Source organism: Argopecten irradians, chromosome 1 (genome assembly GCF_041381155.1).
Source record: "Argopecten irradians isolate NY chromosome 1, Ai_NY, whole genome shotgun sequence".
Taxonomy (NCBI): domain Eukaryota; kingdom Metazoa; phylum Mollusca; class Bivalvia; order Pectinida; family Pectinidae; genus Argopecten; species Argopecten irradians.
The window spans coordinates 6,377,279-6,393,070 of record NC_091134.1 but is presented as its reverse complement, the minus strand read 5'-3'; the positions used below and the strand labels follow the sequence as shown (position 1 = coordinate 6,393,070).

The 15,792-nt window shown below is 35.6% G+C and overlaps 1 protein-coding gene across 1 annotated transcript in view; it reads left to right on the top strand.

The window, feature by feature from the left end:
- The window catches only part of LOC138316135 (uncharacterized), a 30,813-nt gene extending 18,966 nt beyond the window's left edge, over positions 1-11,847 (top strand). The window contains exon 12 of the mRNA XM_069257658.1: positions 3,872-11,847. Within this exon, the coding sequence (XP_069113759.1) occupies positions 3,872-4,386 (515 nt within the window). The 3' untranslated portion in view covers positions 4,387-11,847. The remainder of the gene's footprint in view (positions 1-3,871) is intronic.
- Positions 11,848-15,792: the final 3,945 nt, after the last annotated feature.

The following is a 15,792-nucleotide window of genomic DNA, read 5'->3' as shown; positions in this document are numbered from 1 at the left end:
ACTGATCACAAACATCTCTATTTTTATTTCATTCCTTCTTTGTCTATAGTAATATATAAATGAGAAACACCTATAAATTGAATTAAGCCATTATTTTTCTATTCTCCTCATCATAATTACCTCGCAGGTGTCATCATTTTTCATCTAGAAAGTATATGTGTGTGTAAATGTGGTTACATATACCAATTTACTGTCAACTGGGAAAGGAAGTAACTGTAGCTGCCAATGTCAATTTGTTGACCCGTAGTACACATACACATTCCGTTGTTGAGACCCAGCCAATACAACTTGTGCATTGTTATCTTAATTGTGATTATACAGTAGTTGTAAGGGACATTCGAAACATCGAGACTTCGAATTATTCGTGGTTGAAATTAGACCGATGTTTTTTTTTACCATGACCAACTGTGGTAGTTGTGTACATGTCGTCTTCGTTCCGTAAACTTTATAATCATTGTATTTACCACAAGCAAAACAAAATAAAAACGAAGTATGCAATTAATCACATGTATTGCTATCGTTAGCAATACATATGTATATTATAAACAAGACTTGCGTGTACTAGGCCTAACCCATGTATAAGTGTTCGTTTGGCGACTATATATTTAAACGATGGTTAATATTACGGAATGAATATTTAAACGAAAACACGTTGTAAAAACGAAACTAAAAAAGAGGAACCGAAAGCGCTACAACACCTACAAAATACTTCGATATGATCGATTTGCTCCAGTATTTATGCCAAAGTTGTGCAATGTAACAGTTTTGAGTATGAGTTACTAATAATGTGGCTCGCTATTTACCGTTCCGTAAATCCTACAAACCGCTACAATGGCGGCGGCGAACATCAATAACGACTAACTGTATCTTTGCCGTACTAATGACATAATAACGCAGCTTGTAAAAACAAAGCACCGGGTATCGGTCTGATTAGTGATATTAATGGTATTAATTATGATATCAAGCTAGCAACACAAGCTGTCATAATCCCTATTGTCTGGCGAATGGCCGTCGCGAGACATCTAGGTGTGACAGCATGCCGCGGGGTATCGGCGAACACCTGATCTGTACAGGTAAATTTTTGTTCGAATCATCGAGTGTCAGTTACCTATGATTCTATAACAAATGGTCCATGAAAAAAGTTCGATACATCGAGAACTTCGATTCATAAAACTTCGATTCATACATGGGTTAGTTAGTAATGTTATATAGGGGAAGAAATTCGGGACCGGACAAAAAGTTCGATACAGCGAGAAATTCGATTCATCGAAGTTCGAATCATCGAGGTTTGACTGTAATTAATTTCAAGGTATTGAAGCAACTTCAGTTTACCTCTTATAACCGGGAAAGCCAAACATCATTGATTTTTTTGACACCTATAATGAATTAAGCCCTCCTCCAGCAGGTATCTTTTAAAAGTCTAGTCAACTTAACACTTTGATTATACATAGTTGTACATGTGTGTTGATTATACATAGTTGTTCATGTGTGATACCGATAAGCAATCATACAGGAAACAGTTTCCCCAATTATTTTTTATCATATAACAATATTCTGATAAATTTGAATAAACAGCATTGTTAAATTTTGAATTTTATTAAATTTTCTAATATTGAAGTTAAGTTGATGCTATTTGAGTTGGTCCCAACAATATTCTTACTAAGAAGATGCTGCTTCTGCATACGCTCACACTAAAATCCTGCTCAGAAAAAAACTGTTCTGCACAAATCAATCTTTTTATAAAACTATTGATCTATATATAATGTGATGAATGACATCTGTCTTGAAAGAATTTTATGATTGTTTTAATACCAACATTGATAACAATTAAATACCAGTGGTCATTTGAATTGTCCTAATTAATTATTAGTTTAAAACAGTGCATATGAGTGATAATCAAGAATATTAGTCAAAACCAATTGTTAAACATTAATTAACTGGACCATCGTGCTACGAGGCCATTGGCCTCTTGTTTTATCCCACCATCAACAGATGGTGGGCTGTTCAAATCGCTTTTTGTCCGTGGTCCGTCATTCCGTCAGTCCTTCCGTCCGTCCGTCCGTCCGTCCGTCCGTTAACAATTCTTGTTATCGCTATTTCTCACAAAGTACTGAAGGGATCTGTCTCAAATTTTATATGTAGGTTTTCCTAGGGCCCTAGTTGTGCATATTGCATTTTGGGACCAATCGGTTAACAAGATTGCCGCCAGGCAGCCATCTTGGATTTTGGTAGTTAAAGTTTTTTATCGCTATATCTCAGAAAGTACTGAAGGGATCTTTCTCAAATTTCATATGTAGGTTTCCCTAGGGCCCTAGTTGTGCATATTGCATTTTGGGACCAATCGGTTTACAAGATGGCCGCCAGGCATCTTGGATTTTGATAATTAAAGTTTGTTATCATTATATCTCAGAAAGTACTGAAGGGATCTTTCTCAAATTTCATATGTAGGTTCCCCTAGGGACCTAGTTGTGCATATTGCGTTTTGGGAACGATCGGTCAACAAAATGGCCGCCTGGCAGCCATCTTGGATTTTGATATTCAAAGATTGTTATCGCTATATCTCAGAAAGTACTGAAGGGATATGTCTCAAATTTCATATACAGGTTCCCCTAGGGCCTTAGTTGTGCATGTTGCATTTTGGGACCAATTGGTCAACAAGATGGTCGCCAGGCAGCCATCTTGGATTTTGATATTTTAAGTTTGTTATCGCTTTTTCTCAGAAAGTACTGAAGAGATCTGTCTCAAATTTTATTTGCAGGTTCCCCTAGGGCCCTAGTAGTGCATATAGCATTTTGGGACCAATTGGTCAACAAGATGGCCGCCATCTTTGATTTTGATCTTTGAAGTTTGTTACTGCTATTTCTCAGAATGTGCTGAAGCGATCTGTCTCAAATTTTATATGTAGTATGTCTGAAAAAATTAAAAAGCAGAGAAAAGATCCATCTTTCCTTTTTCAGACATAGATCATTCTTTGGTGGGCGCCAAGATCCCTCTGGGATCTCTTGTTTATAAAACCGTTGATCTATATATAACTTAACATTTGATGAATGACATCTGTCTTGAAAAAATTTTATGATTGTTTTAATACCAACATTGATAACAATTAAATGCCAGTGGTCATTTGAATTGTCCTAATTAATTATTAGTTTAAACAGTGCATATGAGTGATAATCAATAATATTAGTCAAAACCAATCATTGAACATTAATTAACTGGACCATAGTGCTACGAGGCCAATGGCCTCTTGTTGCTTTTGAATGATCGCGATCCACAAATATCAGGAGTAACAAATATTCGTATCTGATCTTTCTCAATGATTCGTGAATACTCGAGTACTCGAATACTCGTTACAGCCCTATAATTTAAGACCAATAATTTCCAAATGCGAATCAAAGTTTTGATATAGAGATAGTCTGTTTTTTCCATTTTAGATTAAATTTTGATATGACAGGGGCTCAGTTGAATCATTAAACTTTGTTTGTTTGTTTGTTTTTATTTTTTTTATCTTTTAATAACATTGCTGTTAAGATTTTTTTTTTTTCAATGAAAGGGTGCAAAATTAATATACCGGGGTAAGTATGATTAAATCAATGTAAATATTTTGCATTAAAAAATAAAAATGCCAAAAAATTAGCGCTCGCATGACATTGGATCCCTTCGCCTCTGAGAATGTCGATTTGGTCTATGTTATTTCATATGGATGTTGGATACAAAGAAACTAAAAATGTGCTATCCTTCCATCCTGTCATAACCTAAGGTACTATCATCAAAACCTTAAATATCTTATTTAGACATCATATTTTTGTGATGTAATATTGTCTTACCCGTTTTACTGGTCATGTTATATCAATTTGTTATTTTTTTTTCTCAGCCGAAGATAATGACCTCCCACCACATTTCCCAACAAGTCCTACAAATATGTCAACTGACGAGTTCAGACATCAGAACCGTGGCTATTTTCAGCCAGGTGCTGCAGCTTTGGAGCATGGTGAAAACACACCAAAGGAAAATGAGGAGGAAACTCAGCCAAAGCATGGCAGCCAATCGGCAAACTCCTCACTACAGAGGACAGAAAACGACCATTTTGTATCGTTAAATCATGTGACAGATAAGAAGCACTTGATGCCTACAAATTACGCGGAGATAGACAAACATAGACTGAAAGATTCTGAGGATGACAAGGGCGGGGCTAATTATATGGGTGATGAAAAAGTCTCACCACATTATTTGGACATGGAGAAAAAGTCTGATTTTGTGGATAAAGATGCCTACAAAGATGAGGCGTATGAAAGTGTTGATCCGTCTAATTATAATAATGCTGCGAAGGACTCAAAAGACAATTCTATAGCTTCAAATTACTCCCAGGATTCGTCGGGGAAGAGCTGACAAACAGAACAAGGGGTTTGGGTCTGACTCTGAAAGCTGTTTCTAATCAGCAGATTTAAACTTGCCTTCTCCTGAAGAAATATCCTAACTTGAAACATGATTGTGCAATTTACTAAGACTGTGTTAGAGTTTCATGGATACTGGTAGCCAATTATCTAGGACCAGACCTAGAAAGACATGTCACATGACTGTCAAATGATAGTGACATGTTCATCATCTAAAACCTGTTGAATTCGAGTGCTTGTGTTGCTATCTCTCACACCTGGCAGCCTTTCGTAAGACTTGAATGCTTAGTTTATTGGTTTACCACCCATCGAGCAGTGGATAAGTAGAGGGAAAGTTCTCGGGTAGAATCTGTTGTGATTTTGCTAAATGCATGTTGGCATAGCACAGCCCTGTGATATGCCATAAAGAGCAAGTGAGACAGGGTGCCGTGCCCATAATTGCACCCACATCAGCTTCTTTGGTAAATCAGTTCTATCCAATTAGAGGTACAACACGCATACTGTAGATCGTTAGCTAAAATTATGCCAGTGTTACAATCAAAACTGCTGCTGTAGCTAGAGAAGACAAAGTGCTATATATGAATAGAGATGTAGCTACATAGATGGTTCAGCTGTAACCTGTAAGGAATGAACCTGTAGAGATAAAGGATCTGAGTTAGGACTAATAACAGTAGCTAGCTGTGATCTATTCCTCATGATCAGTGCTCTGTGATTGTAACAGAGTTTGGTGAGCTGAATCGAGGAGGCAAAGGTTACTTCACAGAGGTACAGATTCTATAATGAGTATCAATATTATGGATGTGGTGCATTTCAGAAAAGAAGGAAGTTTGAATGCTATTCCGGACCAATTTGTGACGGCGATATGGAAAGTGGTGCCTTTTTCTGAGTGGAGGAACTCTCTGTGTACCCCTGATACCGTTATACAGCAAAGTATGACATCTCAAGTCATTGTAGACTAATTAATATCATCAAACTGTTAATTAATGAGTTTACTGTTTGTGATAAGTGGTTACCTTACAGTGTAGTAGAAATACAAATTGAAATTTTTACTCTAACATTATGGAGATGGTTTTAAACATATATATTTATAAGGATACATAAAACTTCAAGACTTTGTAATTCATTCATCAATCTGTTACTGGTACTTACTAGAAAATAATATTGAAGATTTTCGTCATTCAGTCCTAATCTATATTTGAACAAGTGTACTTACTGTGAAGCACAACTTATATTGTTGTTGTATTTAACAATTAATCAACACCTCATCACACTAAGCCAGAGCTTTTATAGTAGAACACAGCAACCTGTCCTTATATATTATCCTCGGATTTTACCAAGTAGGTATATATCACATCGACCTTAGAACCCTGGATGTCTCACAGATATTTGTTGATTTAGGATACAGCTTGCCTGGTATATACAGTCCCATTAGTTTGATGTGAGCTATACTCTATTATATAGAGATGTATCAGTTGAAATAGTATACATGTTGAAATGCGATATTTCTCCTGCATAATATTTTCATTGTCAATCACCTCAGGGGAGTTAACTCCTGTTTTACCACCCTCATTACCAGCTTATGATAATCACATTTTATAATCCTTTTTATAACCATTTTCTTCCTGTTAATTTTTTGCCACATAACTGTATAGGTTGGATGTGTGATGGTGATACAAGACACCTTACGTATGTTGTGGAGTGTGATCAAACAATACAACTGTTTCCTTACGTACACACTGTGTACCATACTGTGTAAAGGCTGTACTTCTTTGTCTTTTATAACTCGGTATTTTGTTATTCTTAGTTTAATATTGATTGTTTCTCCCAATCTAAAAGTACAATTTATATCCTTGTGAATTAATTAAAGCTTCCACTAGCTACCATACGGATAATGTTTCTGTTGGTAGATATTAATCTCCTACAATCTGAAGGAGGGAATTTTAGATCCAGATATAATTTCACCTACCAATAATGTATTGATAATAAGTGTATGATATCAACAACAGTCAGAATATGATTATACCAGGTACAGATGGTGTAACCAAAGAGAATTCAAATTTTTCATAAGGAAGATGCATGTATAATTATCTTGAAAACACTAAACCTGTTTCAATATTGAATGAGATTGAGAGAATATCGGTAGTTATCTAGCTTTGGCATCATTTATCCTGGATATCATATAACTGCTGTGCAATGATAAAAGTTGTCTCCCCCTCACAGCTGGTTTGTTAACAGTTACCAATATTAATGTAATATATTAATATTAATGGTTGCCCAGGTAACACTTCCTTGATTGTTCTAGTCTTCCTGTTATCTACATCATCATTTATCCAATCAGTCAATACTGATAATATCCTGTTATAGTTCCTGTTAAAGGAAGTTTATCTAATATACCTCACGGTGAAAAACACAAACAATGTCCTGGTATATAACACTAACTTATGTTTAGGAAACAACCCAGGAGTATAAAATTCTTGCACTAATTATAAATATTTACATTGCCACTGCACAGTAGCTATATGTTGGTACTAACCCCAATGTATATTATTTTCCAATATTAACATTGGCAGTTAGGCTCTATCATACTTATACCACAATCAGAGTTCAAGAGGTCACGAAAATACTGGGTTTTATATAGTGAAAATTCACTAAAAATGCTAAAATATTCATAAAATTGATCAATACTAGTTAAAATATTTGAAATGAATTGAAGTGTTGTATCTATCTTTGTATATTTGGTTTATCGATATGACTATTTCATCTACTGCTATTGTTTAGTCAGTTGTTCAGGACAACAGAAAGGAAACCAGTGCCACCCAGTATTTCCCGCCAAATCTTAAGCTGTTCCATCAACTGATATTTTTCTCTGTACAGACGTATAAGTTTTATTTCCATGCTTTATTTGTTATCTATTTTATTTTTAAAATGATATATATATATAATGACTACTTTAAATGTAAATATAAGCATTGGTTGTCATATTTTTGACATGCATTGGTTTATGACATACATTGGGTGTTCTAGCATATCTATCATGGTGCGCACCATTGGATATGCTAGAACACCCAATGTAAGTTACACAACAATGCATGTCAAAAATATGACAACCAATGCTTAAAGAACAATTGGGATATATTGAATCACATTCAAGATCATGTTTAGAATGAAATGAAAGCCACAATTCAACTTAAAAGTTTTTGTTTTTGCAAGTGATCGTAAAGAATTCAAGCTAACAAAATTAAACTGTTACAATTTTTTGAAACCATTATGATTTATTTCACTCCATGACCTCGAATCTCAGTTATATTTTTATATAGCTGTTTCAATTTGTCCATCATAAGAATTAAAAGTTCCATATTAATTATTTAGTATAGGGTTGACTCTTCCACTTCCTTGAGAGCTGTTAATCAGTTTATTTTGCAGTATTATGATGTTGAAAGTACAAACTCAAATTACTTTTCATTTTATCATTTTTAGTCAGAATCATGTTATTATTGTCCATACCAAATCTTATTAGGGATAATTTAATGTTTGTTGTGTTATTTCAAAATCTGTCAAACAGATTATCTTTTGTAATATTTTTTGTTGTCTTTTAAGTTTTAACCATCTATGTTTCAGTAAATGTCTGTTCAATTGTCATGTTGTGATGTTTAAAACATTCTAGTAATTGATATAATGATAATGAATTTTGAAGGGAAATATTTAGATAGCAATAACTATTTTTTCCTGTTACATAGTTTAACCAGGATAGAAACGCAAACATTCAGAATATTTTGTCGAGTCTTTGAGCGCAAGGTTATCAGATTAAATTGATAAGGACATGATGTATATTCTAGGAAATCATCATGAGGGCAATTAGAGACCCCTTATGGCCTAGCTTATCAAACATTACTACCTTTCATAGACCCCACTGATGGTCATAGAAGTATCATTTGAAAAAGGTCTTTAATAAATAAAGAGAACCTTTTAGAACCACCACTAGTGGATATAGAATATCTTTATGGACCCTTTTATTAAAGTAGTAAATCTTTTAAAGACACCACAATGGAAGAGTCTATTAGAAAGCCCACTTATGACTATATACTTTGCTGATGAATATAGTACCTTTTAGGATACTCAACTAATGAACATGCACATATATAGATAGTGCATTTTAAAGAACCTGACTTATGGATATAATTCATTTTAGAGACCCCACTAGTGAACTTTTTGTACCTCTATAAGAGACCCCAGTAGTGAGCACGGTACTGCTTGTTATATGCAGTCACCTATAAAGCGACTAAGAGCATTACTGTTACAGGATTAGTCCTTGTGAGTATGCACATTACCAAGTAATCAAAACAGGAGCAGACAACTCTGTATAATACAAAGACATAATAGGGCTGAGAATACCATAATTAATCATATGACATATTATATTATGTAGTGTACATATGACCCAGCACCATATGCCAGTAATGTTATACATATGCATGTATATATATATATTAGGTTGTAAGCCTGTTAGCTCCCTGTTATTTATGTGATTTTATTCTAGGACATTATTGCACTTACTGTCAAAAAGGAATTTGCATTATCATATACATATACATTTCAATATTAATTTTAGGCTTAAGAAGTGCTGAATGCTGGCTTTTAGGCATATATATTTATATCATGGTTTATTATACCTTTGTTGTCTTTACTATGAATTATACTGGCATTGCATCATAAATGATTTAATATACATTTCACAGAGCTTTAGGTTACAGTTGAGTTTTCCTACAGCGATCTGTCCAGTCAGTTTTGCCCTGTATTTCAAATTTCAATTCAGTTATATTTTCGTGCAGTAGGAGTTCAGTGTTGTAATTAGGAGCAGCTAATTAAGAAGTAAACAGATGGTTGTGTCATGTTATCCAGATATTATATTCTAATATTTGACAAACAAACAAAAAATTGTAGATGTTCTATCCCCCTGTTAGTCTTACTGCCGTGAAGATCCTGTAGGATCCATTTGTTCTCTGTAGTTCATCAATTATTTTTAATTGAAAAAAATAAAATTGGGATCAATTTTAAGTGTTGACACATTTTTAATACATGTACTATGTATTCATGTGTTGTAATAACAGAATGTTTTGTCACAATTTGTTTATTGTCGATATTCAATACATTTGTCAGCTTGGAGCCTACTATACAGTCGAATCTGTTGTGTTCATGCATAATGTCACTGTGTCAATGTAAACTTGATGACAAACTTGTGATATTTATCAAAATATTTTAGCTTTTTTGTATAATGAAGGCAGGCATTCGGTATCTTTTGAAATACCATTAAAACAGAGAGACTCCTTGGTTGATGATATGGTTTAACAGAAATACATAGATTTTCATGTATGTATTAAAATACATATGTAAAGAGTTGTTTTTGATGCCTCAAATGTGATAATGTTTTATTTTAGGTATTAATTGGCTGTGTGCAAAACTTCAATTGTAGATATAAATAACAAAACTTTGTGATTATAGAAATATACTGTAATTGATAAAAGGATATGTTTAAAGTACAAGTTTATTTCTGGATGTTTACATTTGTGTTTTTTATGTAGATTTTATTTTGGATATTGGCATCCATGCAACAAAAGCCTGGGGTTCATAATTTTAATGTGTTATAATTACTATAGACTGAAATTGTTCATAATATAATGCAGCACCAGATAAGAAATGTCATTGTATATTAACTAATTCTGTTATAATATTGCTTCATGTCTAGGAATGACCCCAACAAAAATGACCTGTACTCATTATAGATGTTTTTCTCCAAATCACATTGATATTAGAGAGTTAACAACATATTTTCATGTACTTATTGAACTTGGAGAAGATTGCAGATTAATCGTCTCCATTATAATGTATGTAAATGACATGCTGTTTTATTAGAACCTAAAACATTCATGTGATTAATATATGACTTGAATTTTTTGTTAGGGTCATTAAATGACATTGATTAAGAATTGTTCAAAAATCATTGAATCATCAATTAATAAATGTTTAAAAATCAAATTTTAAAACCAAATGCTTTTCATCAAGAATTAGTGTACATTATATTTTTCTGTCTGTTCGTATATAACATGCGGAAGATGTATATTGTTTTCATATTAAGTGCTGTTTTATGTAGCTATTTAGTGCCATGAAGTTATGGCTAGAATTCTGATAGCCAGTATCTCAAGTTTATTTTGTTGTAGTGTTTTTGTCGGTTACAGAGTTTGCTCAGTATATTTTGGAATAGATGGATGATTTGTATGATTGGTGTGATGAGTTGGAATTGGCTTTGTAGAAACAGTACATGACTGATGTGGAAATTTCTCAGAGAATCTCATAGCTCTCATAATAACATCATATACCTATGTTCTTTTTCGATTCTAGATTTCAAATCGATTAGAATATAATATTCGTATATCTCTTTCAGACTATTATTTTAAGCAAATACCATTTTCATACTCCAAGCACTAATAATCTTACACACTTTTCAAGAGAGCAGGTATGTAATGAATTATAAACCATATCATTACCGGGTATTTTAAGCTTGTTTAAGAACAAAATTGATGATTGTATATTAAATTACCAATCCTAAAAGTTGACAATATGAGCTAAAGAAATATCAATTGTAGATGTACTGTGGAGATAAGATTTAGGATCATAGTGTAGTTAAAAGTATGTGTTATGAGGAGTATCAACTAGACCATTTTGATCCATCAGTTACTTCCCTTTGCTTCACTTTGTCAGTACTGACAGAGTCTGCCATAGACTGAAAGAAAGGGGAGTAACTCCAATAGACAAACTGTAAAAGTTCGAATTTTGGTGAGCTGGGGCAAAAAAAAGTACATTGACGGACAAGAGGGAGACCTTTGAACAATTAAATTTAAAACATAAAGTCCTGTATATGCATTCAAATGTTTATAAAAATCAGTTTACCTCAAAATAGACGTATATGTAAACAGTACTTACAGTATGTCATACATGAAAGGTGTGTGATATAGCTGTTTATGTATGGGGTATGTTGTGTGGAAGGTGTATTACATGAAAGGTGTGTGATATAGCTGTTTATGTATGGGGTATGTTGTGTGGAAGGTGTATTACATGAAAGGTGTGTGATATAGCTGTTTATGTATGGGGTATGTTGTGTGGAAGGTGTATTTTATGCTGAGAGTATGTGTATGTCTGTAAGATGTATGAAGAGAGAGAGAGAGAGAGGGAGGGAGAGGGAGAGAGAGAGAGAGAGAGAGTTTGCTGAGGTAGAGAGGAGGTTTCTATAAAAGTGTGATGTTTGTGTACCAACAGTGTTGTGAGATTTTAACTACGCCAATATCATAAGGTCATACAGATATACTGCATGATCTGTGCTTATTTTGTGTGTGATAACCCTGTGTTACATGGTCCCTGTGAAGCTGTAGGCCTGTAATAATAAACCATATATAACTAATAACTTCGCTTTCACTTATCTTTGTTTGGCCATGTGATAAAGAGTATCTGACAGTCTTATACTTGTCTACTATATATAGACCACTGAGTGGTTAGCAGGTCTCAGTCCCTCCATCATCTTAGGATAAAACTTTTGGTGGTAGGTTGTTGTACCATTACCATCGGCCATGAATGATCTCAGATGTTGGGGCATGGACGAAAATTTCGTTCATACCTACGGGTGTAATACTGGCTGGTCTAGGTCAATACACTAATGTCGCCTGAGGCTGTAGTGCATGGCTTCCCATGCAATTAAGCCTCGTGATGTCATGGAGTCAATAAATTTCTATTTCCTCGGTAAAATTTTAACATTTTTTTCACAAACTTGACTGGTTTTACTATAAAAGATGCAAGCAATGGAATTCGTGTTGAATACATCACGTAATTTTAATTTATGGAAAATTTACTTTCAGTTGTGGATTTCTTCGAATTTATTTCAAAATGGCGGGATATTGTTGTTGAAAAATTGCAATAAAGCGTCGAGGTATGAAAGAAAAATACTCTTTCATAAGGGGATATGAAGGATAGGGATATTCTACCCTCGAGATCACAAAATGTTGCAAAACCCTCAACAAGCCTGGGGTTTTACTACTTTTTGTGACCCTTGGGTAGAATATCCCTATCCTTCATATCCACTTATGAAAGAGTCTTATAATCTATACAGACAAAATACATGTACAACTACACAGTATTCTTACTCAAATCTTCGGAAAACAAATTACAACCAATTTTGTCTTGAATGAAAAAGTTATTCATCTAAACGAATAAGACCACCTTTTTGATGAATTAGAAGCGAAGTCGGAGAAAGTGATTGAAGTTAGATCCATATTACCACCAGGTCGATATGGATTACAATACACATACATATGTATAGTCTGCACAAATTAACCAAGAATGATCTAGAATGATAGAGTGTATCTGGGAATTACTACAGATGCATAACACTGTGCCTTTGCAGTGTCTGACAATCATGTACTATATAGCTACAAATCAAATCTCATTTTAGATTCAGTGGTGAAGGATGGTTACAGGACTATTGATGACCTTTGGGAGTAATACAACTCTAGGGATTTATGGACGACATGACCATCATAAAAAAAAAAAAAACAGCCAGCAAGGCAAGATCGAACTGCAGGAGATTCAGACACTCATCACATCGCTGTGCATGAAGATTTTACTAATTCCAGAAACTTGGTGCTAAAAGAAAGAAAAGAAAATTACAATAAAAGTTTCTGACTCAATTGTTTTCCAATATTTTGATGACTCACTTTGACACTAGTAACTTAGCAATACTAAATAACCAAATCAATGGACACGTTGTACCGGGGAAAAAATTAGGTTTATAGCATGGATGTCTGATTGGTTACTGTTAGCGTTCGACGTACTGTACTATACTGGAACGGCTTGCAATCGGATTGCATATTTGAGTTATCTGTCCTTGCGGGTAGGTATTGATTGTGACGTCATGAGTTTGCGAGCGTAATGTCATGCTTCTCAGAGAAAACGACGTGAATTGCACCTATAAAATAATGACGTCACAATGGATACCTACCCACAACAGAGCTCACTCTGTATTATGCAGACAGAATAGATTGACCGTCCCACAAAGTGGTGGCCAGGCAATGACATACAAATGTAGGATGGCTTTAATTCATACAGTATCGCAGATGCAATTTCCACTGAATCGAAGTTTATCCACGTGTTGCCTACTCTGTCATTCCGATAATAAAGGTTATGGCAGAAGATCTGACTTGTAAATTCTGTAGCAAAACATCCGATTAGGAGCAGTTTCTTTCATGCAAAGCAGTTCTAACAAATGGAAGATACACTCGGCCCACCTCACTAATGGTGAACTTTCTAAATATACCAGAAATAACAGTCGACCTTGCAACCATGTTGGGATTTGCAGTTTTACAGAGCAATTCTTGTTCGAATCGAAAGTTTTACTGATCAGTGAAGCAAATCGGTGTCTCTGTAACAGAACCAGACCATTGCCATTATCCTAGCCTACTTAGTTTGTAAGTAATCCATGGACAAAGTTGACAACGACTGTAAAGGCTGTTAAGTAGGCCAATTTTTGTGTGCGTACGGGTACTAGAGATGGTCTCGTACGAGTAGTTGAGATTGTTCATTAAATTATTATTGGTTTAACTTGTGCTTTAGTGACGACATTTATGTAACTTACATGTACTCATTTTTTTTCAGAAATGAAAAACAGATTCCATACACCTTTTAGATGACACCATGGAGTTTGAGGGAATCATACAGCTGCCTCACATGAGTACGCTTCAATAATAAAAGTTCATACTCCATTTCACCGTTTCTCGTTTTCCCTGTCATTTAGTTATTTGGCGTGTGATGTTTTCATGCCTTTAAATCATTGCTTTAAAGCTGGTGAAATGTTTTAGTTCATCAAAAGATCTTATGTATCGTGACTAACCATATTTTTTTCTGTTGATGCGTAATTTATTTATTGACTTGCTGGTAAACTATGGCAGAATATATGTGAAAAAATGTATAAGTTTCGCAGTTAGGATAATATAATATACAACTTTATGAAGAACGAATATACGTACCTGGCCTACTATACCTTTCGGCGGGGTACGAAATGGTGCCTTTGTGTCCTAGTGGAGCACTGCCTCAGAAAAACACATGGACATAATTTTCTATATTTTTTTGTAGGTTTCCAATAATTTTATGCGTATACATACATTTTTATATTAATTTTGTCCAAAACAAACATAACGACCACCATTATCAATATCTACTGTACCGCTCACAAGACGCCGTATAATTCACATGGATCTGAGAAGTACAATGTTTTCGCAACAACCCGTACACTTTCTGTGTTCGACCGAATGTAGTTTCCGTCCTTAAATACCATTTTTGTTTAATCTCGGGTTGTCAGAGTTTGAGACCGCGACAACACGACAAGGCGACAACATGAGATGGCCGTAATCAGCCACCATAGAATATGGATATGATGATAATATATCACTATCTATATCAGAATATAGGAGTTCTGGTCACAGGGACTTGGGAATTATTTCGCCTGCCCTGTTTCCACAGGGACCTGGTAATTATTTACACCTGTCCTAGTCACAGGGACCTGGGGATCAGTTACACTTAACCTGGTCACAGAGACATGGAGATCAGTTAAACCTGTCCTGGTCACAGAGACCTGGGGATCAGTTACACCTGGCCTGGTCACAGAGACCTGGGGATCAGTTACACCTGGCCTGGTCACAAGGACCTGGGGATCAGTTACACCCAGCCTAGCTGGTCACAAGGACCATGGGATCAGTTACACCTAGCCTGGTCACAAGGACCTGGGGATCAGTTACACCTGGCCTGGTCACAAGGACCTGGGGATCAGTTACACCTGGCCTGGTCACAAGGACCTGGGGATCAGTTACACCTGGCCTGGTCACAAGGACCTTGAGATCAGTTACACCTGGCCTGGTCACAAGCACCTGGGGATCAGTTACACCTTGCCTAGTCACAAGGACCTGGGGATCAGTTACACCCAGCCTAGCTGGTCACAAGGACCTGGGGATCAGTTACACCTGGCCTGGTCACAAGGACCTGGGGATCAGTTACACCTGGCCTGGTCACAAGGACCTGGGGATCAGTTACACCTGGCCTGGTCACAGAGACCTGGGGATCAGTTACACCTGGCCTGGTCACAAGGACCTTGAGATCAGTTACACCTGGCCTGGTCACAAGGACCTGGTGATCAGTTATACCTGGCCTGGTCACAAGGACCTGAGGATCAGTTACACCTGTCCTGGTCACAAGGACCTGGGGATCAGTTACACCTGGCCTGGTCACAAGGACCTGGGGATCAGTTACACCTGGCCTGGTCACAAGGACCTGGGGATCAGTTACACCTGTCCTGGTCACAGGGACC